The sequence below is a fragment of the Dendrobates tinctorius genome, unplaced genomic scaffold (genome assembly GCF_039654945.1).
Source record: "Dendrobates tinctorius isolate UK_male_01 unplaced genomic scaffold, ASM3965494v1 ptg000194l, whole genome shotgun sequence".
Lineage (NCBI taxonomy): Eukaryota > Metazoa > Chordata > Amphibia > Anura > Dendrobatidae > Dendrobates > Dendrobates tinctorius.
The window spans coordinates 1,333,840-1,360,557 of NW_027361861.1; the positions used below are offsets into that span (position 1 = coordinate 1,333,840).

General features: G+C 44.7%; 1 protein-coding gene across 4 annotated transcripts in view; it reads right to left on the reverse strand.

Moving 5' to 3' along the window:
* Window positions 1-26,718, reverse strand: part of PSEN1 (presenilin 1) — a 111,630-nt gene that overhangs the window by 71,120 nt on the left and 13,792 nt on the right. The window contains exons 1-3 of one of the 4 annotated variants that reach the window (XM_073552689.1): window positions 20,635-20,717; window positions 20,451-20,565; window positions 19,872-20,015 (exon numbers count right to left, since the gene is read on the reverse strand). In XM_073552689.1, coding sequence (XP_073408790.1) covers window positions 19,872-19,955 — 84 coding nt within the window. In that variant the 5' untranslated portion in view covers window positions 19,956-20,015; window positions 20,451-20,565; window positions 20,635-20,717. Of the gene's footprint in view, window positions 1-19,871; window positions 20,016-20,450; window positions 20,566-20,634; window positions 20,718-26,718 lie in introns of those variants that run through there. The other 3 variants (XM_073552688.1, XM_073552686.1, XM_073552687.1) reach the window with 3 other exon arrangements.

Here is a 26,718-nt window from a genome sequence, read left to right on the forward strand (position 1 = left end):
GATTGTAAGCTTATGAGCAGGGCCCTCATTCCTCTTGGTATCTGTTATGACCTATGTGATTACTGTTATGCTGCTATGTCTATCGTCTGTACAAGTCCCCTCTAAAATGTGAAGGGCTGTGGAATATGACGGTGCTATATAAATAAAATTGTTATTATTATTATTATATGGGGTACAAAGATAGTGGGGCATTCTTCATCAATGAAAACCTCAATGCCACTGGATATCTGAAAGTGCTACATGATGTATTGCCCTCTTTATGCACTGAAGATGGCACGTCCCCTGAGTTTTTCCAGCAAAATGGTGCACCACCACGTTACGGGTGTCAGGTCCTTGCATTCCTACATGAACAGTTTCCTGGAAAGTGGATTGGTCGTCGTGGGCCAGTTGAATGGCCACCAATGTCTCCCTATCTGACCCCCTTAGACTTATCTTTGGGGTCATCTGAAGGCAATTGTCTATGCTGTGAAGATAAGAGATGTGCAGCATCTGAAACAACGGATACTGGAAGCTTGTGCTAGCACTTCTACTGCGGTGTTGCTATCTGTGTGTCAAGAGTGGGAGAAGAGGGTTGCATTGACAATCCAACACAATGGGCAGCACTTTGAACACATTTTATAAGCGGTCATAAACTTGTATAAGTCATGAAAGAATAAAGTTGCGTTAAAAACCAAGCACACCATTGTTTTTTTGTGAAATTCTCAATAAATTTGATGTGTCACATGACCCTCTTCCCATTGGAAAAAATAAAGTTGGATCCAAAATGGCTGACTTCAAAATGGCCACCATGGTCACCACCCATCTGGAAAAGTTTTCTCCCTCCCATATACTAATGTGCCACAAACAAGAAGTTGATATCACCAACCACTCCCATTTCATTTAAGTGTATCCATATAAATGGCCCACACTGTATAAAAACAAACAAGTACCGTATTTTTCAGACTATAAGACGCACCTAGGTTTTACAAGAGGAAATTAGGGGGGAAAAAAAATGAAGCAAAAAATGTTGTCAATTGTGTACTTAATATCCCCTACGCTGGTATGCATGGCCCCCTCATCCCTATACTGGTATGCATTCATCACTCAACCCTATCCTGGTATGCATGGATCAGTCATCCCTATCCTGGCAGGAATGATCGCCCTCATCCCTATACTAGTATGCATGGCCCCATCCTTATCCTGGTATGCAGGGCCCCCATCTCATCCTAGTATGCATGGCCCTATCCCTATCCTGGTATGCATGGCCCCATCCCTATTCTGGTATACAGGGCCCCATCCCTATCCTGGTATGCATGGCCCCATCCATATTCTGGTATACAGGGCCCCATCCCTATCCTGGTATGCAGGGCCCCCATCTCGTCCTAGAATGCATGGCCCCATCCCTATCCTGGTATGCATGGCCCCATCCCCATCCAGGTATGCAGGGCCCCCCATCTCATCCTAGTATGCATGGCCCCATCCCTATCATAGTATACAGGGCCCCATCCCTATCCTGGTATGCATGGCCCCATCCCTATCCTGGTATACAGGGCCCCATCCCTATCCTGGTATACAGGGCCCCATCCCTATCCTGGTGTGCAGGCCCCCATCTCGTCCTAGTATGCATGGCACCATCCCTATTCTGGTATGACTGACCCTATCCTTATAATTGGCCCCATGCCCATCCTGGTATGCATGGCCCTATCAGAAAAATTTAAAAAAATAAAAACACATTATACCTACCTACCCGGCGCTACCTGCTCTGGTGCCAGCAACTGCTTTATGCAGCTGTCGGAATACTCGCCGGGACTGTGCGCGCAGAAAGCAGTGAGTATTCATTGCTCTTCAGCAGCGCGCTTCCTGCTGCTGCCGGCGGTCACGTGTGCAGCTACTTAAGAGAAATAAATATTCATTTCTCTTATGTAGCGGCACACGTGACCGACAGAAGCAGCAGGAAGGCTCCGTCTGACACTGTGCACTACTGAAGAGCAATGAATACTTACTGCTCTCTGCGCGCACAATCCCGGCAAGTATTCTAGCAGCTGTGCTCTGCTTGTGAGCAGCGCATGACGTCCCTGCCATACACTGCTTACAAGGATAAAGAAGTTGCTGGCACCAGAGCAGGACACTGCAAGGGAGCGCTGGGTAGGTAAGTATAATGTTTTTTCTTTTTTTTTAATGTTTTCTGATGGGGCCATACATACCAGGATGGGGATGGGGGGGAAATCATACCAAGATACTATTATTAAAGAGAAATGAATATTCATTACCCTCCACGGCCACGCCTATGGGTTTGGACTGCAGTGAATATTCATTTCTCTTTAGAAGCAGAAACAGGAGTTAGCCGCAGCCACCGGCTCCAGCCTCCTGTGACCCGCTGCTCCGCCGATGCCGTTCCCCCACCTCCCCACCACTGCCGGAGCCGGTACATCCAGACTATAAGATGCACGCCCCATTTTCCTTCACATTTCTGGAGCAAAAAAGTGTGTCTTATAGTACAAAAAATATGGTACAATAATCTTGAACAAAATAAGTCATCGACTGGTACAGGAGTGGACCCTGACCACCATGGCTCACAGTCTTCAAGTGATGGGTGAGGATACAGTAGGTGAGGGGAGAGCTGGTCGTGAAGCGCTACAGTGGAACGAGGGTTACTGCCAGTTGTAGGCTTGTTGGAAGAGGTAGGTCTTCGGGTTCCTTTTGAAGGTTTCCACAGTAGGTGAAAGTGTGATATGTTGCGGTAGAGCGTTCCAGAATAGGGCGATGCACGGGTGAAATCATGTACGCGATTGTGGGATGAGGAGAGTAGAGAAGGAGATCTTGTGAGGATCGGACACAAGTACCGGGAGACTAGGTCACAGATGCATGGAGGAGACAGGTTGTGGATGGCTTTGTATGCCATGGTTAGGGTTTTGAACTGGAGTCTCTGAGTAATGGGGATCCATGAAAGGATTGAAAGAGAAAAGAGGTCGGAGAATAGCGGGGGTATAAGTGGATTAGTCGAGCAGTAGAGTTTAGATTAGATTGAAGGGGTGCGATACTGTTATAGGGGAGGCCACAAAGCAGTAGGTTGCAGTAGTCGAGACAGGAGATGATGAGGGCATGCACTAGTGTTTTTGCAGATTCTTGATAGTTTACAGATCCGGGAAATATTTTTGAGTTGGAGTCAGCAGGAAGTATAAAGGGCCTGGATATGGGGTTTGAAGGAGAGATCATAGTAAAGGGTTACCCCGAGGCAGTGAGCTTGCGGGACTTGGGAGAGTGAGCAGCCATTGATTTTAATGGATAAGTCTGTGTGTGTGTGTGGGGGGGGGTAACGTGAGATGGGGAAACATGATGAATTAAATTTTTACCATGTTAAGTTTTAGAAATCCAACAGGGAAGAAAGATGAAATAGCGGACAGACATTGTGGGATTCTGGTTAGTTAGGATGCGATATCTGGTCCACAGAGGTAGATCTGTCATTCATCAGTATAGAGATGACACTGAAACCAATGTGACTCTGTGAGGTGTCCCAGGCAGGTGTAGGTGGAGAAGAGCAGGGGTCCTAGAACTGACCCTCGGGGGTCACCGACAGATAGGAGGTGGTGTGTGAGTGGGAGACGCTGCATGGCTGGTCTGGTAGGTATGAAGAGATCCAAGATGGGGCCAAGTCTGTGATGTCAAGAGATGAGAGAATCTGTAGTAAGAGGTAATGGGCCACCATGTCAAAGGCAGAGAATAGGTCTGGGAGCAGGAGAGATTGGATTTGGCAGTAAGGAGGTCATTGGTAATTGGACAATTATCTCAAAATCTCTTTACCCTTTAAAGGGAGCATATGGGACTTGCAACTTACCTGCCTGTTGTGCATGGCACTGTTCTTTCCTGGCACAGAGCAGTAACAGACCGCTCCTACGGGGGATTCAAAAGCCGTCACGTCTACAGAGTGGAGGCTTCTTTTCTGCTCCCCTCTGTCGAATGAGTGAGACTTCTGACATTATTTTGATTGATAGCCGGATCCCCACTGTTTAGCTGGGGGAGCTGGCTGTAAATCAGAAAGACATCGGAAGCCCAGCCCCCTCACGTCAGCAGAGGCAGCTGAATCCCCGGCATGAGCAGTCCAGTAAAGACGGTAAAGAACGGCGTCGTGCACAACAGGCAGGTAAGTTGCAATTATCTGCTTGTTCGTACTTAGGTACATTTTTTGCGTTTTATACAGTCCCAAATATAACCTTTAATGGGCTGCATGGGTTATTCCCTTGCTAACCCATCATCAGTTAAACAGGTAAAAGGTCTGGAGCTGATTTCAGGTGTGGAATTTGCATATGGAAGCTGTTGCTGTAAAACCACAACACGCGGTCAAAGAAGCTTTCAAAGGAAGAGAAACGCACCATTATTAGGCTGAAAAAAGGAAGAAAGCCATCAGAGAGTAGAAATGTTACAAGTGGCCAAATCAACATTTTGGTACTGGTGAGCTTGGGAACTCCAAAAGGCCTGTATGTCCACAGAAGACAACAGTTATGAATGATCATAGAATCCTTTGCATGGTGAAGAAAAACCCCTTCACAACATCCACCCAAGTACGCAAGAGAAGAACACTCTCCAGGAAGGTGTTTCAGTATCTAAGGTTAGTTTCAGACTAGCGTTTCTGGGCCCAGCGCAGGGCCGCCGCTAAGCCCTGCCCCCGGCTGAGCCCCCTCCTGTCATCTCCTCCTCCGATCGCATGACTGTGCATGCGATCAGCGTACCCTATACTTAGCGTTGGGTGTGCTGATCGTGGGCTAGTCTGATTTTGCTGGCGCTGTGTCCTTTTGGCGCTGCGCCCAGCGCACAAAAACGCGCTGTGTTGCATTTTTGTGCGCTGGGCGCAGCTCCAGCAAAATCAGACCAGCACACCCAACGCCTCCAACGATCGGAGGAGATGAAAGGAGGGGGCGCGGCCGGGGGTGGGGCTTAGCGGCCGCCCTGTGCTGCACCCAGAAACGCTAGTCTGAAACTGGCCTAAGTCTCATGAGAGTTAATACAGAGAGTTCACCACAAGGTGCAAACCATTAATCAGCCTTAAAAATAGAAAGACCATAATAGACTGTCACAAAAAAAAAAATTTAAAGACGCCAGCCCAGTTCTCAGAAAGCATTCTTTGGACAGATGGAAACAAGATCAATCTGTACCAGAAAGATGGGAAGAAGAAAATATGGAGAAGGTTTGGAACGACTCATGATCCAAAGCACACCACATCCTCTCTAAAACATGGTGGAGACAGAGTGATGGTGCTGGCATGCATGGCTCTCAAAGGCACTGGGTCACTAGTGGTTATTGATGATGTGACTGAAGACAGACTAGTCGGATTAATTCTGACGTGTACAGGGCAATACTTTCTGCTCAGATTCAACCCAGCGCCGAAAGGTTGATTGGAAGGCCCTTTACAGTACAGATGGACAATGACTCAAAACATACCATGAAAGCAACACAGGAGCTTATTTTATAGCAAAGAAGGGGAATATTCTGCAACGGCAGGGACATTCACCAGATTTGATCCCCATCAAGCAGCATTTCACATGCTTAAGACAAAACGCAAGTCAGAAAGAGCCGCAAACAAGCAACAACTGAAGACAGCTGCAGTAAAGGCCTGGCAAAGCATCACAAAAAACTAGTGAACCTGCAGCAATCTAGTCCCCCCGTATTCATGAGCTCTGCATAACCCTGCCCCCACCGATTGGCAGCTTTTTGTGTACACTGTACATAGGCAGAAAGCTGTGGGGTGGGCAAGGTTATACAGAGCTGTTAGCTGTGCAGAAGTTAAAACAGGGATTTTATAAAAACTACAGCTAGATACCCAGTGATAGATACATTGCTGGAATCAGGGTGTCTGCCCCTACATTATGCTGCTCTCAGATGAGGTAGCAAACAAAAAAGGTGAATGATTCTACTTAACTTTTACTGCAGCTAACAAACAAACTTTTGCTCTAGGTAGCACATTTGGACTTCAGTTTTTGAAGGGAATCAGTCACCTTGTATTTGCTACCCCATCTGCGAGCAGCATGGTGTAGGGGTAGAGACCACTGTCTTCTGGGAAATGTAGTCTGCAGTAGATGCACAGAAGGAGAACGCTGGCAGGAAGTTCAGGATGTACACACTAACTGACCAAGAAAACAAAAACGGGGGCAAGTTTGGGGACTTAATATAGGGAAAGCTAGTTTGCTCTTTTCTTGTACACGGAAAATCTTTAAGTCTGTACTCCTTCGTAATAACAAATATAGATAAACTAGAGGTGTGCCCGATGCTATCGCATCGGGAGTGAAGTGTGTGTGAGTACATGCGTGTGTGTACGAGTGTGTTCGTGCGCGTGTGTATACATACAGTATGTGTGTGTCCCACAGCTGCCTGCCCACCCACCTCTGTGCAGTCACAGCCGGCAGGAAAGAGGGTGGTTTGCGGCCTGTGCTGGAGATGTGAATACATGTGTGTGTGTATACGAGTACGTATGTGTGAGTACGTGTGAGGCTGCTTTCACACGTTCAGGCGTTTTCGCGGCGGTTTTTACTGCACGATTTTGAAGCGAAAACGCAAAAAAACAGCATCCCATTCATTCTTATGGGTTTCCGCAATGCTGTGCTAATGCTGCGGATTTTCCCACAGCGGAATCACATCGCGAAAAAATCCGCAGCATGCTCATCAATTTGGAAAATCGCGGCGATTCCGCCCACATAGGGATGCATTGTTCTGCTTACTTTCCGCATATGGCTGTGCCCACCATGTGAAAAGTAAGCAGAACATTTACGGATGGTACCGACGGTCTGGAGGAGAGGAGACTCTGCTCCGGGCTGTGGGTACCATATCCCTGTAAAAAATAGAATTAAAATTAAAAAAAAAAAAATCGGGTTATATTCACCTTCCGACGTCCCGCGCAGCGTCCCCAGGCTTCAGCGATACACGCGGAAGCTCCCGTTCCCAGTAATGCATTGCGATGACCTCTGCTGACGTCGCGTCTCGCGATGCTGTAGCAGTCTCGCAAGACCGCGACGTCATCAAAGGTCATTGCCGCAATGCATCCCTGGGAACGGGACCTGTCGGAGCATCGCGGAGGCCTGGGGACGCTGTGCGGGACGTCGGAAGGTGAATATAACACGATTTTTTATTTTTTTATTATTTTTAACATTAGATCTCTTTACTACTGATGCTGCATAGGCAGCCTCAATAGTAAAAAGTTGGTCACACTAGTGAAACACTGTGTTTGACAAGTGTGACCAACCTGTCAATCAGTTCTCCAAGCGATGCTACAGATCGCTTGGAAAACGCTAGCACTCTGCAAGCTAATTACGCTTGCAAAACGCTAATTTTTCCGCTGGAAAATCGCGAGAATTTAAAATGCGATTTTCCCGCAGAATGGAATTCCGGAATTCTCGTGGTAACTTCCGTGGGAATTCCGCTACGTGTGAACTTAGCCTTAGTGTGTACGTGTGTGTGTGTGTGTGTATGTACATACGTGTGTGTGATACCCCCCTTGTTACACCTCTCTCACCCTGCGCGTCTGGCGGCGTGGCCAGCAGCGATGGGTCCAGTGGCGGGGGGGTCCTGGCGACGGCGGGCAGTCGGCAGGAAAGACCTGGCTTATGGCCTGTGCCTCAGGCCGCAAGCCACGGTCTTTCCTGCATGCTATTTCTGCACGGAATTGGGTGGGCAGGCAGCGGCGGGTCCAGTCCGGTGGCGGTGAGGGGTTCCGGCGGTGTACCGCTGGTGGTACTATGGAAGGGCCTAGTACCACAAGCAGGTGCCATATTGGAATACCCATCACTTGAAACTGAATGGGAGGAGACACAGATTAGATATTAGAAAAAAACTTTTTGACAGTTAGAGTGATCAATGAGTGGAACAGGCTGCCACGAGAAGTGGTGAGTTCTCCTTCACTGGAAGTCTTCAAACAGAGGCTGGACAGACATCTGACTGGGATGATTTAGCGAATCCTGCTTTGAGCAGGAGGTTGGACCAGATGGCCCAGGAGGTCCCTTCCAACTCTACGATTCTATGATTCTATGATTCAATATGGCGGTCGGCGTACGTCCGGTGCGGCGCGGTGGATTGTGTGATTCGGGGACATCCAGACAGAAGTGGATGACAGACAATTTAAGGCAATTATATATATGGATGTTTATCCAAAGCAACGGGCAGTCCTTAAAACTTACAGGGAACATCTAACGCTGTATTATATTACTCTGTTGGTATATTTGTTATTACTAGTATAAAAAATATTTCCATACATGAACAAACACATTTTTTGTCTAGAAATATAAAATTATATTGCCTGGCATTACTTTAAAAGGTGCAACATGGTCTTAGCCCAACTTTACCATCAACAGTATGGAAAACCAAACCGTGGCTGCAAAGTAAAGCACGCCAGTACATGTGCGACTGCAAGCTTACTTTTCCATACCAAGCAGTTCTATGGCCATCAAGAACAATCTAGTTTTACAATTAGGTTTAAAAATTAAGTGTTTTCCAGATTTGGATTACACTTACAGCACAGAACAAAACCTTTCTGGCAATTATTTCACCATCCCAATGGCCGGCTATATCAATAGTAGGATCAGGTTTGTTACAAATAAATGCACCAGAAACAGAATCTGTAAACTGGTGGGAAAAAAAATGACAATGACACCACTGAAATGGCATAGAAAGAAAACGTGTATGCATCACTCAACTTCCTATTGCAAATCCATGCAAAAAGCAACCGAAAACATATGTTTGAAGCCCTTCTGGAATGGATGACAGAGGTGTTCGTATAATGTAATGTGTATACATGGTGGCTAGACACAGGATATGTAGCCCCTAATACTCACAAGCTGGAGCGCAAGCAGTGGTATGGACTCCTCGTCCACCGACATATCTGCACAGGTGGTTAGTGAGGAAGTCACAGAGCAGCCCTGGTGCAAAACACCAACCTCTGATAACAGACCGGGAAGGGATATTGCTCACTAGTTATGCATTAACCACAGCACAAGCCTGTGTAGTGTACATCCGACCCTAGCATACAGGACGGCTGCAGATAATCATATGACGAGGATAAGCTGCTGCTCAACAGTTACAGAAGCATCATGAGCCATTATAGGTCACAGATATTGTGGCTGCAACAGTCCAATGAGGAGAATAGAAAGAAAAAAGGAGGCGGAAAAAAAAGTAAAAAGAAAAAAAAAAAAGAGAAGAAAGAAAGAAACAAGAAAAAAAAGGAAGAGAAAAAAAATGTAAGAGCGAGTAAAATAAAAAGGAAAACAGTAAAAATAAATAAAGTGTCTTTCTGGGATTTTTCTTCTTGTACATGTTAAAAGCAAACTCTCATATACGTATCCTCCTTAGACCCAGAGATGCTGTTCCCATCTTTGGGTGTGATGTCTACATCAGCAGAACCAGAACCCAGAGCTTGTTTTTTTTGTTTTGTTTTTAAACATAGCCATCTATTGGAAGGTGAGAAACCTCTCTTGAAAACCACTGTGCACGAGAAAAGAGTGCAGAGGTTTTCAATAAAAGAAACTGCTGGTGGATATGTTCGGTCACAGGTAATTTCATCAGCTGCACTATTCAGGATATGGGGCATCCCTCAAAAAAAAAAACAAAAAAAACAAATCAGTATAGTAGGAACTTATTGAAAGAAAAAACACATATGAAGAAAAGAACCCTTTAAAAAATATCTTTTAGTTATTTTTAATTAAAAAAAATACCAAATATACCAGAAATTCTCTTTTTAATAAAAAAAAAAGTAGTAATAGAGGGTCTGGTAATAATCCCAGAGGATTTATTCATTGGGATTAAGAGGAAAAAATAGCGCATTAATTGGCGCTATGGCGCTAATTAGGTAACACAAAGGAAGTATATACATATATATGGGTAGCGAAATGGTGCCCCCGCTCCACGTCGACTGGCCCTCCCGGACCTTCAACAGGACTCCTCAAACAAAGCCACCAAACAACACCTACATAAAGTGCTTTAAGTGCATTTAAAATGCCTGGTCCACTATGCCTAGTCTGAACTGAGCCATGCAGGAATATGGCTTAAGGTGCTGTCACACATAGCGATGCACCAGCGATATGACCCGGACAGGATCGCTGGTACATCGCTAAGTGGTCGCTAGTGAGCTGCCACACAGGCAGATCTCACCAGCGACATCGCAGGGGTCGGGGGTCGCTACTTACCTGTCAGACGAGGCGATCCTGATGTCCTCCCGCCCGCGTCGCTCGTCACCACAGCAGGAAGCCCAACTTTTTGTAATTGTTTGGCCGAACCCGCTGGACCCAAATCCTAGTTAGGATTGTATGGTGGCTCATTAGTTAGTACTGTTGCTCTGCAGCGCTGGAGTCCAGGGCTCAAATCCCGCCAAGTACAACATCTGCAAGGAGTTTGTATGTTCTTCCCATGTTGGTGTGGGTTTCCTCAGGGTTCTCCAGTTTTCTCCCACGTTCCAAAAATATACTTATAGGGAATGTATTGTCACGATCCATTTTTGGATTTGTGGCAGTTCTGGCTCCACAAAGTTAAAAGTTTTTTCCTTTCAGGCCATTGGTGGTTAATGTCAGTTTTTCCCCGCTGGCAACCTGGTGCTACTGCAGTGCTACTGGGTCAGCTGATGTTGCTGGTGACCACTCTCTACATCCTTTAATCCCTTTCTGACATCTGACGTACTATCCAGTCCACGGGACCCGGGCCCCTATGACCGGGGACGGGATAGTATGTCATCGCGATCATTGGCGCTCCCGGGGGGGGGCGCCATTGATCGCGGCGGGTGTCAGCTGATTATCACAGCTGACACCCGGCATTGTGTGTCAAGGGTGGTCACGGACTGCCCCCGGCACGTTAACCCCTGGCACACTGCGATCAAACATGATCGCAGTGTACCAAGGGTTTAGAGAAGCATCGGCAGGGAGGGGGCTCCCTCCGTGCTTCCCTGAGACCCCCAGCGCAGCGTGATGTGCTGCGCTGCTCTGGGGGCCTCCTTCCCTGCAGGTCCCCGGATCCAATATGGCCTCGGGGGCCTTCGGTGTCCTGCAGCAAGGCGGCTTCCTCAGTGCAAGCAGAGCACAGGCATGAGGAAGCCTTGTGCAGCGCCTGTCAGATCACTGAAGTGTAACAAAAGGTGTAAAAATAATTTATGGAAAAAAAAAAAAAAAATTGCTAAGTTAAAAAAAAAAATATTCCCTAAAATTCATTTTTTGGAAAAAAATAAAAGTATACATATTTAGTATCGCCGCGTCCGTAACGACCTGCCCTATAAAACTGTCCCAATAGTTAACCCCTTTAGTGAACCCCGTAAAAAATAAAAAAATAAAAGCAAAAAACAATGCTTTATTATCATACCGCCGAACAAAAAGTGCAATAACGCGCGATCAAAAAGACGGATATAAATATCCATGGTACCGCTGAAAACATCATCTTGTCCCGCAAAAAAATCGAGCCGCCATACAGCGTCATCAGTGAAAAAATAAAAAAGTTATAGCTCGCAGAATAAAGTGATGCAAAAATAATTTATTTTTTATATAAAATTGTTTTCAATGCATAAAAGTGCCAAAACATAAAAAAACGACATAAGTAAGGTATCGCTGTAATCGTAGTGACCCGAAGAATAAAACCGCTTTATCAATTTTACCACATGCAGAATGGTGTAAACGCACTCCCGAAAACAAATTCATGAAATGATGGTTTTTGTTCATTCTGCGTCCCAAAAATCGGAATAAAAAGCGATCAAAAAATGTCACATACCTGAAACTGGAACCAATAAAAACGTCAACTCGTCCCGCAAAAAATAAGACCTCACATGACTCGGTGGGTCAAAATATGGAAAAATTATAGCTCTCAAAATGTGGTGGTGCAAAAACTAGTTTTACAATAAAAAGCGTCTTTTAGCGTGCGACAGCTGTCAAACATAAAAACCCGCTATAAATAGTAAATCAAACTCCCCGTTATCACCCCCTTAGTTAGGGAAAAATAATTATAAAAAAGTATTTATTTCCATTTTCCCATTAGGGCTAGGGATGTGTTGGGGTTAAGGTTGGAGTTAGAATTGGGGGGTTTCCACTGTTTAGGCACATCAGGGGCTCTCCAAAGGCAACATGGCGTCAGATCTCAATTCCAGCCAATTCTGCGTTGAAAAAGTCAAATGGTGCTCCTTCCTTTCCAAGCTCTGCCATGCACCCAAACAGTGTTTTACCCCCCACATATAGGGTATCAGCCTACTCAGGACAAATTGCAAAACAACTTTTGGGGTCCAATTTCTCCTGTTACCCTTAGGAAAATAAATAATTGAGGGCAAAAATATCATTTTTGTGGAAAAAAAAATTTTTATTTTCACGCCCGGGCGTTATAAACTTCTGTAAAGCCGTTGGGGGTTCAAAGTGCTCACCACACATCTAGACAAGTTCCTTGGGGGGGTCTAGTTTCCAAAATGGGGTCACTTGTGTGGTTTCAACAGTTTAAGCACATCAGGGGCTCTCCAAAGGCAACATAACACCCGCAGACCATTCCATCAAAGTCTGCATTCCAAAATGTCACTACTTCCCTTCCGAGCCCCGACGTGTGCCCATACAGTAGTTTTCTCCCACATATGTGATATCAGCGCACTCAGGACAAATTGGACAACAACTTTTGGGGTCCAAATTCTCCTGTTACCATTGGGAAAATAAGAAAAAATTGGGGACTAAAAGATCATGTTTGTGGAAAAAATATGATTTTTTTATTTTCACTCCCGGGCGTTATAAACTTCTGTGAAGCCCTTGGGGGTTCAAAGTGCTCACCACACATCTAGATAAGTTCCTTGGGGGGTCTAGTTTCCAAAATGGGGTCACTTGTGGGGGGTTTCCACTGTTTAGGCACATCAGGGGCTCTCCAAACGTGACATGGCGTCAGATCTGAATTCCAGCCAATTTTGCATTGAAAAAGTCAAACGGCGCTCCTTCCCTTTTGGGCTCTGCCAGCCACCGAAACAGTGGTCCCCCCCCACATATCAGGGGCTCTTCAAAGGCAACATAACACCTGCAGACCATTCCATCAAAGTCTGCATTCCAAAATGTCACTACTTCCCTTCCGAGCCCCGACGTGTGCCCATACAGTAGTTTTCTCCCACATATGTGGTATCAGCGCACTCAGGACAAATTGGACTTCTGTGAAGCCCTTGGGGGTTCAAAGTGCTCACCACACATCTAGATAAGTTCCTTGGGGGGGTCTAGTTTCCAAAATAGTGTCATTTGTGGGGGGTTTCCACTGTTTAGGCACATCAGGGGCTTTCCAAACGCGGCATGGCGTCCGATCCCAATTCCAGCCAAAAAAGTCAAATGGCGCTGCTTCCCTTCCGAGCTCTGCCATGCGCCCAAATAGTGGTTTACCCCCACATATGGGGTATCAGCGTACTCAAGACAAATTGCACAATAACTTTTGGGGTCTTGTTACCCTTGGGAAAACAAAAATTGGGGGTGAAAAGATCATTTTGTGGAAAAAATATGATTTTTTAATTGTACGGCTGTACGTTATAAACTTCTGTGAAGCCCTTGGGGGTTCAAAGTTCTCACCACATATCTAGATAAGTTCCTTGGGGGGGGTCTAGTTTCCAAAATGGGGTCACTTGTGGGGGGGTTTCCACTGTTTAGGCACATCAGGGGCTCTCCAAACGTGACATGGCGTCCGATCTGAATTCCAGCCAATTTTGCATTGAAAAAGTCAAACGGCGCTCCTTCCCTTCTGAGCTCTGCCAGGCACCGAAACAGTGGTTCCCCCCCCACATATCAGGTATCAGCGTACTCAGGACAAACTGCACAATAACTTTTGTGTCCAATTTCTCCTATTACCCTTGGTAAAATAAAAAATTGGACCTGAAGTAATTTTTTTGTGAAAAAGTTAAATGTTCATTTTTTTTTTTTGAAACATTCAAAAAATTCCTGTGACGCACCTGAAGGGTTAATAAACTTCTTGAATGTGGTTTTAAGCACCTTGAGGGGTACAGTTTTTAGAATTGTGTCAATTTTGGGTATTTTCTATCATATAGACCCCTCAAAGTGACTTCAAATGTGATGTGGTGTTGCAAAAATGAGAAATCGCTGGTCAGCTTTTAACCCTTATAACTTCCTAACAAAAAAAAAAAAATTGGGTTCCAAAATTGTGCTGATGTAAAGTAAACATATGGGAAATGTTATTTATTAAGTTTTTTGTGTGCCATATCTCTGTGATTTAAGGGCATAAAAATTCAAAGTTGGAAAACAGCGAAATTTTCAAAATTTTCGCCAAATTTCCGTTTTATTCACAAATAAACGCAAGTTACATCAATGAAATTTTACCTCTAACATGAAGTACAATATGTCACGAGAAAACAACGTCAGACTCACCGGGATCCATGGAAGCGTTTCAGAGTTATTACCTCATAAAGGGACAGTGGTCAGAATTGTAAAAATTGTCCCGGTCATGAACGTGCAAACCACTCTTGGGGGTAAAGGGGTTAAAAGCTAACCTGATGCATTAGCTAACTCTTGGTTATACAGGTCCTTTTTGGAGACCAGCCTAGCAGAAGCAGCTCTCCGGTGCCTGCCACGTTTGGTGTTAAAAGTCCTGTTGCTGTTGATATCTGAGGTGTGGAGCTTTGCAGCTGTGCATATAAGCTAAGTGTGGTGTTTTCTCTCCTAGTCCCTTTCAGTGTTTGTCACTCTCCCCTGTGTGTACTATCTGCAGTGGCAAAGGCTAGTGCTCCTTGCCGGCCAGTGCATTAGCCAGGGCAGAGACATCCGAGACTAGGGATTAGGTTCCTGACGGTGGCAGGGGGAAGGACCTGCATAGGGTGTTAGGAGAGTGCAGGGACAGGCTCAGGTTGTTAGGAACGGCGGAACGCACTAAATAAAAATAAATAATAAAGTGCGTTCGCCGCTCGGGGTCCACCGTGCAGTAGATGTTACACCGCTGCTAGGTAATGACAGACTAGCAATATGGCGGTATAATGCGCACGGGTTAGACTTCACCCGAAGTGCGCAAAGCGGGCTCTGTTCACACACAGAGGCGCCGCAACATAAACATACAAAAACACTGAACCTAGAATCATAGAATCGTAGAGTTGGAAGGGACCTCCTGGGCCATCTGGTCCAACCCCCTGCTCAAAGCAGGATTCGCTAAATCATCCCAGTCAGATGTCTGTCCAGCCTGTTTGAAGACTTCCATTGAAGGAGAACTCACCACTTCTCGTGGCAGCCTGTTCCACTCATTGATCACTCTGTCAAAAAGTTTTTTCTAATATCTAATCTGTGTCTCCTCCCATTCAGTTTCATCCCATTGCTTCTAGTCTTTCCTTGTGCAAATGAGAATAAAGTTGATCCTTCTACAATGTGACAGCCCTTTAGATATTTGTAGACAGCTATTAAGTCTCCTCTCAGTCTTCTCTTTTGCAAACTAAACATTCCCAAATCCTGCAACCTTTCCTCATAAGACAGGGTTTGCAGACCGGTCACCATTCTGGTCGCTCTTTTCTGAACTTGCTCCAGTTTGTTGATGTCTTTTTTAAAATGTGGTGCCCAAAACTGGACACAATATTCCAGATGAGGTCTGACCAAAGAGGAGTAGAGGGAAATAATGACTTCACGTGATCTAGACTGTATGCTTCTGTTAATACATCCTAGAATTGCATTTGCCTTTTTTGCTGCTGCATCACACTGTTGACTCATATTCAGTCTGTGATCTATTAGTATACCCAAGTCTTTTTCACATGTGCTGTCACTTAGCCCTATTCCTCCCATTCTGTATATGCTTTTTTCAATTTTATTGCCCAGATGTAGTACTTTGCATTTCTCCCTGTTAAAAACCATTCTGTTAGTTGCTGCCCACTTCTCCAGTTTATTTAAATCTTTTTGAATCCTCTCTCTCTCTTCTCTAGTATTAGCTATCCCTCCTAGCTTTGTGTCATCAGCAAACCTGTTAGTATCACAGGCCTCAGGTAAATGCACACACGGTATCAGGTCACAGGAGCAGGACCTAAGACAGAGGAGCTGTGTCCGTCTAGACCTACCGTGTGTGCAGCATCGCTACTGCGAGCGTCAAGAAGGGCTGCACCTGCAGCACGGCGTAGGACACTGCCGCAGGATGACACAGCTACAAAGCAGGCGCAATGTCGGACGCTAGCGCAGAGGTGCGGTGTGCACAGTGGCCTAAGGCTTGCCACTGACTGGCGCTGACTGCTGAACTAATTCCCTATCCACAAGCGTAATATCAGAGGGAAGGGGTTTCTTAATAAGTCAGTCACCAGAATCATACATCCGTCACCATTCACACATAGCAAGCATAGTCTATACTAGCGTATGGCCAAACGGTCATGCACGCTTTTTATAGCCGTGCGGGACCTTCCAGATCTCCGAAATGGACCAATGAGATCTGGAGCAGGACCTGGGTACATGACTCCCGATCTCCAATGGGAGATCGTCTCATGAGCATGCCCAGTATGAGCACAGAGGAACTTAGTCTCTGGAGCGGTCTGCTGCAAAGTAATCTTCTCTGCAGTAGATAGACAGCAGGAGACCGCAGAATGTGAGGCTCTGGATTCCTGCAGAGGCAGAAACCTGACGCCTAACACAGGCTGAGCTCAGGTGGTGACCATCCCTCTTTCCCTATCGCTAGGGCCTTCCTTTAGCCTTTTCCATCCCGTTGTGTGTGAGTTGCGCTATCGGTGACTAACCACTCGTTGAGGTCGAGGCACACCATGACATATAGGTTGTGAGCTCCAATGGAAACAGTGAAAATAATGTATGAAAAGCCCTGTTGAATCAATGGCCCTATATAAGAAACGTATAATTCTTTTTGTTTTAATTCAACAATGCGAAATTTGGAATAAGTTCCATTAGGAGCCACTTCAAAGAAGTGACATGCACCTTTTTCCCTAACCCAGAACAGGCTTTTTTCAAAATCTGATCACTCAAAACACTGAATATATGAACAGAAAAATGGTTTTAGAATAGAAATTAAAAGAAAGTGTCTTTAAGACTGCACTTTTTGAGAGTGCACCTGCTCAAAAAACAAACAAAACTATGTGCATACACAGTGGGGAAATAAAGTAGTCAGCCAACAATTGTGTAAGTTCTCCCACTTAAAAAGATGAGAGAGGCCTGTAATTGACATCATAGGTAGACCACAACTATGAGAGTCAAAATGAGAAAACAAACCCAGAAAATCACCTTGTCTGATTTGGCAACATTTATTTTTCAAATTATGGTGGAAAATAAGTATTTGGTCACCTACAAACATGCAAGATTTCTGGCTCTCACAGACCTGTAACTTCTTCTTTAAGAGGCTCCTCTGTCCTCCACTCATTACCTATAGTAATGGCACCTGTTTGAACTTGGTATCAGTATAAAAGACACCTGTCCACAACCTCAAACAGCCACACTCCAAACTCCACTATGGTGAAGACCAAAGAGCTGTCGAAGGACATCAGAAACAAAATTGTAGCCCTGCACCAGGCTGGGAAGACTGAATCTGCAATAGGCAAGCAGGTTGGTGTGATGAAATCAAATGTGAGAGCAATAATAAGAAAATGGAAGACATACAAGACCACTGATAATCTCCCTCTATCTGGGGCTCCACGCAAGATCTCACCCCGTGGGGTCAAAATGATCACAAGAACGGTGAGCAAAAATCCCAGAACCACACGGGGGGGACCTAGTGAATGACTGCACAGAGCTGGGACCACCGTAACAAAGGCTACCATCAGGAACACACTATGCCGCCAGGGACTCAGATCCTGCAGTGCCAGATGTGTCCCCCTGCTTAAGCCAGTACATGTCCGGGCCAGTCTAAAGTTTATTAGAGAGCATTTTACATGTCCGGGCCAGTCTAAAGTTTATTAGAGAGCATTTTGATTATCTAGAAGAGTATTGGGAGAATGTAATATGGTCAATATGGTCTGATGAAACCAAAGGAGAACTGTTTGATAGAATGAAAACTCTTCGTGTTTGGAGGAGACAGAATGCTGAGTTGTATCCAAAGAACACCATACCTACTGTGAAGCATGGGGGTGGCAACATCATGTTTTGGAGCGGTTTCTCTGCAAAGGGGCCAGAACGACTGATGTGTGCACATGAAAAAATGAATGGGGACATATATTGTGAGATTTTGAGTGCAAACCTCCTTCCATCAACAAGGGAATTGAAGATGAAAAGTGGATGGGCCTTTCAGCATGATAATGATCCCAAGCACACCGCCAGGGTAACAAAGGAGTGGCTTCGTACGAAGCAAATGAAGGTCCTGAAGGTCCTAGAGTGGCCTAGCCAGTCTCCAGATCTCAACTCCATAGAAAACCTTAGGAGGGATTAGAAAGTCCGTGCTGCCCAGCGACAGGCCCAAAACATCACTGCTCTAGAGGAGATCTGCATGGAGGAATGGGCCAACATACTACCCACAGTGCTTACCAACCGTGCTTTTTTAGGCAATTCTATTTATTACTCCTAGGCTCTCATGTGGGATGTTTGGACTTGTAGGTATTGTGTATCATCACACATTTTTCACCCTCCCCTCTTTTGATACATTTTTTTGGGCATTATTGTGCTTTTGTTCTTTTGTAGTGCCGCCTTCCTGTTCCGAGTCCATATCATATGTAGCAGGGACTGTGGGAATTTTTTGGTCTTGTCCATTCTCTTTACTATATGGCACCTTCAGTTGGTTTCATACCCATAAGGCATTAATGGGTACACCCATTTGTTGCATATGTTTTTTCCAATCAGTTCCTTATTAGGTGTCAGTTGCGCTGTATATTACTGACCTAATAGCATTGTGTAATTTTGTCTTTAGTTATATTAATATTCGGTTGTTGATTTATTCTGTCATCTTTTCATACTGCCATCTATTTTTTGCCAACGCCTGTTATGGTGGATTGTGTATATTATATCATATTACATTGCTGTTTGGTTACTGATTCATATTGCCACTGATTTATACCACATATATCCTTCGCCAACTCATTTTTTGGTGCATCATGTATATGGGACATGTGGACGGGGTGTTAGGTTCATGTTTTTAATATGTTTTTAATTGTGTTTGTGCTCTTGTGACAATAAAGCAGCACTTTTGATACATTCTATTGCAGGTGTGCACAGTTTATATGCATTGGCCTTCCATTTTTTTCTACACATTCTCTCTTCCATGCATGGTGTAACACCCTGATTTTTTATTGTATAATTGTTGAGTCATTGTAGTGCACCCTGCATCCAGTCTTGATACCATTGCCAACCTTGTGAAGACTTGCACAAAACGTATAGCCTCTGCATTGCCAACAAAGGATATATAACAAAATATTGAGATGAACTTTTGTTAATGGCCAAATACTTATTTTCCACCAAAAATTGCAAAAATAAATCTTGCCAAACCAGACAAGGTGATTTTCTGGATTTGTTTTCTCATTTTGACTCTCTTAGTTGTGGTCTACCTATGATGTCAATTACAGGCCTCTCTCATCTTTTTAAGTGGGAGATCTTGCACAATTGGAGGCTGACTAAATAATAATTTTTTCTCCACTGTATGTGCATGTAGTAGAGCTGATTGTACATGTACCGTCCATGCAGCAGTGTTATGTGTATACGTGCAGTGCAGAAAGTGCACATAATGTGCGTGCTGTGAAGCTATGTGTGTATAATACACACTGCAGAAAAACACTAACAATAGCTCTATTACCTCCATATTCCTCCCTAGTGCATGAAAATTAGTGATAATGACCCCTCCACTTTTCACCACCAGGAAAGTTTTAATTAGTAGGAAAAAATATTGTTCAGATTTCCTGCTCTGTAAACCTGGGGTACGAATTATTGTGAGGTGCGTACTATTGCCCAAAACATATAGTAAATTTTTCCTAAATACCAAAGGTATTCAGCCGACATAATAAAGATAAAATAATGAGAGGAGGTAGGAAATGTGGATACCATGGTCGCAGTGTGACTGTCGGCAAAGTCTTCTGGCGCCTGTCCCTGCTGCAGTTGAGTAAGTGATGCAGATAATTCCGTCATTCGGACTCAGGGGAGAAGAAATTCTATTCAAAGCTTTGATGAAATCTGTAAAAGAAAAACCTACAAAAGGTCAGACTCCTGTCGGACAAGGCACTGTTCGGCCAACAGCCATTCCCTCCTGACTCCTACGTAGCCTGGCCTAGAGCTCCTGTATTCTCTATGAGAAAGCTGCTTGTCAGACATCTCTGGCAGAGGCTTATCTCACCGAGAACAAAAAAAATCGGCAGTCTGAAATGAAGACAAAAGGATCGGCAATCTTGGGGGAAAGAGTCAGGAGACCCCCATACATATTAGACTGTCAGTTGCGCCCGCTGATAAAAGAACCAAATCAGTTAATAAATTGGGGCCACCCTGAGTAAGATTGGGTTATGAACCATCCGACCTCATGAACCACATCAATGGTGTTTAGTACTTCTTGTTATCTCTGAAGCCACTTCTGGTTTCTGATACTGTTTGCACTTACTGGGAAAAGTACTGAGAACTAATGCTACTTACAAACATGTAGTAAAGTATTCAGTGGTCGCCTCTTAGGGTTTTTCTCATCGATTCTTATGCTCAGCTACAGGACAAAATACGAAGAAGCCATCAGAGGCATCCAAGGAAAACGATTCTAAAAGACATAATGGAAGGAGTTAGATCTTAAATACAGAGAGAACAATAATTAGAAGTAGGCACCTACAGATTACAATCTTGGATTTTTCTTCCAGACGCAGAAGTAGAACAAGGCGTACACACAGGCACATTGCTTCGTTTATAGCTTCCTATGGCGTTCTGCACAAGATCAGACTTGCAGAGAAACTTCGAGTGTAACAATGTATCGCAGAATATAATGTATTAGATCACTTCCGGATTCTCATGGGTCTGCACCAAAGAGAGAGCGCCTCATCAATGGTTGTATGATGAACTGTGTCATGTGTGCATTGACTAGCCACCTCGTCACTCTCACCATGGACAGCCACCATAAAAAGGACTTGAATGTGACACTGTTTGACATAAAACAGTATTCACCAAAGAACAAAAAACGAAGGACTTTTGAACTCAGTTTGTGCCGTTGCACTCTATGGTTCCATCTGAATAGTTTTTCATGATCAGAACAGAATAGACACACTGCAGGGCCAAGAAGATTAAATAGATAGTTGATCTGACAATATTAAAGGGAAGTCGCCATCATCAGAAAATGATCCATTGTAAAAAAAAAAAAAAAAAAAAAAAAGAGCACTCCAGTGAAATTTTGAATGTCTCCCTTCATTAGCGCACACATGTGCATGTGTAATTTGTGCAGTAATTTACTCATTGGTTGCCGTTCTCTACCGTTTTCATCAGAGATCCGGCATCATGTGCCTGCATTTGTGATATGCCGGATTACACAGTGTCTGCGGTCACTTTTTCAATACAAGTCTATGATTGTAAAGGGGAAATACACCTTCCAAAAAGTTAAACTTTTGTCTCGTCAGTTCACAGAGTATTCTCCCAATTGTCTTGGGGATCATCACAATGTTTTCTGGCAAAACTGTGACGAGCCTTTATGTCTCTTTCTTATGGTGGAGTCATGAACACTGACTATACCTGAGGCAAGTGAGGCCTGCAGTTCTTTGGATGTTGTTCTGGGATCTTTTGTGACCTTTTGGATGAGCTGACGCGGTGCACTTGAGGTACCATATATACTCGCGTATAAGCCGAGATTTTCAGCCCATTGTTTTGGGCTAAAGTCCCCCCCCTCTCGGCTTATACACGAGTCATATTCGCCAGGGGGTCGGCGGGGGAGTCAGATCATACTTCCCCTCCCGGCACGTCTCTGCAGCCCCCTCGCTTCTCCCGGTCTCAGGCTCCTTCCTTCAGCGGTCATGTGGTATCGCTCATTAAAGTCATAAATATGCACATATTCATGACTTTAATGAGCGGTACCACATGACCTCTGAAGGAAGGAGCCTGAGACGGGGAGAAGCGGAGCTGCAGACACCGCGCCAGGAGGGGGTAAGTATATGCAATATTCACCTGTCCCCGGTCCATCGCTGCACGCTACTCTGTCCTCCGCGTCCTCTGGCTGTGATGTTCAGCGAGCGCGGTGACGTAGTTAGTGCGCGCCGCGCCCTCTGCCTGAACAGTCACTGACAGAAGACCCGGAAGAGACAGAGCAGCACGCAGCGATGGAGTGGAGACAGGTGAACATTGCAGGTTCCAGGTCCCTGAGCCAGCGGTGACAGCGGCACCTGGCCCCCAGCGACAGAGAGGTGAGTATGTCATTTTTTTATTTGCAGCAGCGGCAGCATTTGGGGGCATATCTATGGGGCAGCATATGGGGACATAATCTATGGAGCATCTTATGGGGCAGCATATGGGGGCATAATCTTTGGAGCATCTTATGGGGCAGCATATGGGGGCATAATCTATGGAGCATTTTATGGGGCAGCATATGGGGCATAATCTATGGAGCAGCATATGGGGCATTTTATGAGGGCATAATCTATGGAGCAGCATATGGGGCATTTTATGAGGGCATAATCTATGGAGCAGCATATGGGGCATAGTCTATGGAGCATCTTATGGGGCAGCATATGGTAGCATAATCTATGGAGTATCTTATGGAGCATCTTATGGGGGCATAATCTGTGGAGCATTTTATGGAGCATCTTATGGGGGCATAATCTATGGAGCATTTTATGGGGCAGCATATGGGGCATAATCAATGGAACATCTTATGGGGCCATAACCTTTATGGAGTAGCATATGGGGCATATTCTATGGAGTATCTTATGTGGTCATTATTAACCTTTGTGTAGAATTATATGGGGTGTATTTTGTATGGAGCATCTTATGGGGCCATCATGAACTGTATGGAGCATTATGTGGGGCTCCTGATTCAATATGGATATTCAAAAACATTTAACCTACTGATGTCTCAATTAATTTTACTTTTATTGGTATCTAATTTTATTTTTGAAATTTACCAGTAGCTGCTGCATTTTCCACTCTAGGCTTATACGCGAGTCAGTAAGTTTTCCCAGGTTTTTTTTAGCAAAATTAGGGGGGTTGGCTTATACACGAGTATATACGGTAATTTTGGTTGGTCGACCGTTCCTGGAAAGGTTCACCACTGTTCCATGCTATCACTATTTGTGAATAATGGCTTGCTGGAGTCCCAAAGCGTTAGAAATGGCTTTATATCCCTCTCCTTGGGCAAGCTCTATGTCTGGTCTTTTTGGCTAACTTGGGTTGGTAGGTTTGCTCGCTGGGACAGACCTTTGCCCAACTACTCCTTTTTTCCCATTTCTACGCTCTGTCCCCAATGTGGGATAGGATAACATGGCCGCCCCTAATAACATAGCTTCTCACATTAATATATGCTCCATTGAACTTCTAGCATGGAATGTGGCTGGCCTCAATTCACTGGTCAAGCACAGAAAAGTACTAGATCACATTACTCGTCTACGCCCCCATATTGTCTTTTTACAAAAAACCTATCGGCTATGCAGGGGTCACCCAGCGCTCCGTAATAGATATTATGTGGAGTGCTTGGAGGCTTCCTTTACACAGAAAAAACATGGTGTGGCCATTTTGTTTCATAAGGATCTCGATTATTCTGTACTGGGATGTGGTGAGGGACCAGGCAGGGCGATATATATTAGTCAGAGCTATTATTGAACAGCGGGAATATTGCCTTATAAATGTTTATGCACCCAATACTACTAGCCCCTCCTTCTTTGCTAAACTTGAAGAGATGGTTAATGGCTGGCATCCTACCAATATACTATTGGGTGGAGATTTAAATGCCTTTCATGATGCTTTTTTGGACAGATCTACCCCCTGCTCGCATCTCACCCTCCATCCAGAGCGATTTCTACCTTGTTAAACAGGCTTGACTTGGTTGATGCCTGGAGGTGCTGCCACCCTACGGAAAGAGAATATAACTTCTATTCTAGGGTACATGATGTTCACACTCGAATTGATTATTGGCTAACTTCTGTCTCTATTCTTTCCCTTCTAAAAACAGTTGACATTCTCCCTTCAATTATCTCAGACCACTCCCCGGTCTTACTTACTCTTGAACTCCCCACTAATAGATCTGTGTCTTTGCGCTGGCGCTTCCCCTCTTATCTCTATACTTCAGATGATTTCAAGCGCTATATGACAGGCTGGTGGGAGACTTTCGTGGAGGACAACTTGGACGATATCAATCTATTTTGGGCCACTGCTAAAACAGTACTTAGGGGACATGTTATCTCTTATTTGTCCCAGAAAAAAAGGAAGTTGTTGTCCTCTTTGCGGCATCATTTAGACCAGCTCACTCAGTCGTATAGAGACTTTAAATTACATAATACTCCCTCCTCCAGAGAGACTTACCTGACAGCTAAACCAAACTTAAATACCTTATTACATGAGCAGGCACACAACCAATTAACTCATCAACGTAACCGTTATTTTCGCTGGGGTAACAAACCAGGCCGTCTCCTGGCGTCTTTAACTAAGCCATTCAAAGCGGCTACTAGGGTTCCCAATATTGTCTTACCCGATGGCTCTATCACTCGTGACCCAACCCAAATTTATGCGGTTTTTAGAGACTTTTATGCAGATCTTTATGGCCCATATCTGGACTCTCAGGAGGCTGGATATGCATTCCTACACAAGGCTTGTCCACCAAGGCTTTCTGACTCTCAGCGGAAGATCCTAAACCAACCAATTTCTTCTGAGGAGGTAAGATCAGTCATTAAATCTTCAAAACTGCATAAAGCCACTGGCCCGGATGGGTTCTCGGTTGAGTTTTATAAACTGTTACAACCCTTAATTACTCCACACCTCACTTTTTAACCATATTTTGGACTCGGGTTCTCTGCCGGATAGATTTAATGAAGCCTGTCTATCATTACTTCTAAAACCGGGCAAAGATCCGCTTCTCTCTGCCTCGTACTGCCCGATTTCCCTTTTAAATGTTGACTTTAAATTGCTCACCGAAATCATGGCTAATAGATTACAGTCTATGCTTCCTCATATTCTTACCTCATCTCAAACAAGCTTTGTCCTTGGACGGTCTATCACTTACAATATCAGGACGGTGTTAGCGGCCACTACACATAGTTATCAGGCTAGGGCCAAGCAAAATATACTGGTCAGCCTCGACGCTGATAAGGCTTTCGACCGTGTGTCCTGGTTTCATCTTATCAGAACTCTGAAGTATAGACTGTTTGGCTTTACCTTTTTAAATTTTATACGCACAATTTACACTAAAGGTACTGTCACACTTAGCGATGTACCAGCGATCCCGACCAGCGATATGACGCGGTCAGGATCGCTGGTACATCGCTAAGTGGTCGCTAGTGAGCTGCCACACAGGCAGATCTCACCAGCGACATCGCTAGGGACGGGGGTCGCTACTTACCTGTCAGACGAGGCGATCCTGCGTCCTCCCGCCCGCGTCCACGCTCGTCTCTCCACAGGAAGCGCCGCAGGAAGCTGACGACGAGAAACAGTCCTGACCGTTCTCGCGCGATCAGCGATAACCAGCGGGGGAGCCGGTCGTAGGTAAGTATCACACACAGCGATATCGCTAGCAATATCGCTATAACGTCACCAGTTATAGCGATATTGCTTGCGATATCTCTTAGTGTGACAGGCCCTTAACTCCCAATCTTCGATTTGGCTTAATGGTATCCAGTCAACCCCTTTTTCCATCTTCAGGGGGACGAGTCAGGGCTGTCCAATGTCACCTTTGTTGTTTAATATTGCCCTTGATCCCTTACTAAGATATCTGGAGATGATCCCTTCCTTTGGGGTCATTGGGGTTGGTCGCCATACACTTAAAACGGCATTTGCTGATGATATCTTACTCATGATATCCAATCCTAAGGAATCCATTTCCTCTATAATGGACACCTTTAATGAATTTGGAGCAGTTTCGGGATTTCATATAAACGTTAATAAATCTCATGCTTTAGCTATTTTTAAAACTGCTCAGAAACGGTGGCCGTTCTCTTTTTCCTTTCAGTTGGGGAGAAATTCTTTACGTTATCTTGGCGTGGACCTACCATCAAATCCTCATGATATCTATAAACTTAATGTTCAACCTCTTATTTCTGTAGTTATACAAGAAATTCAATCCTGGAAATCCCTTAAATTATCCTTTGTAGGTAAAGCCCATCTAATTAAAATGATCTCTTTCCCTAAAATACTCTTTCCTTTACAGACGCTCCCGGTTCTTCTTTCTAAAGCTGATGATAGGCTACTGACACGAGCCTTCCACCAATTTATTTGGGGCTCAGAAGGGGGATCTAGAATTAGTGTTTTTAAGCTACAGCAAACCAAATCTTTGGGTGGACTTAATCTCCCAAATTTACGCCTCTACAGTGTAGCGGCTGTTCTTCTCCATTCCCTTGATTGGATACACGCCTTTATTCGCTTCACTAATACCCCAATAGATGAGGCCATGTGTAGACCCTTCAGCCTCCCAGCATTGCTTCACCTACGAAATGCTGAAATTCCAGTGGAGGTTAGAGATAATCCTCTATTATGGTCGGTAATCTTGGGATGGCGTCAAGCTAGATGAATCAGCGGTCTTGACCCCCACATCTCGATGTTTCTTCCCTTTCAAGGTAACCCCTCTTTTCTACAAGGCAAGTCACCTCCCATTTACAAGGTGCTTGGAAACAATGGGTGTAGACTGGTCCAAGATACGTTAACAAATAATCAATGCCTTCTTACCTTAGAGGGTTTTCAAATACCCAATCCTTACAGAAGACAATTTTTCTCTCTCTCAAATTAGACATTACAT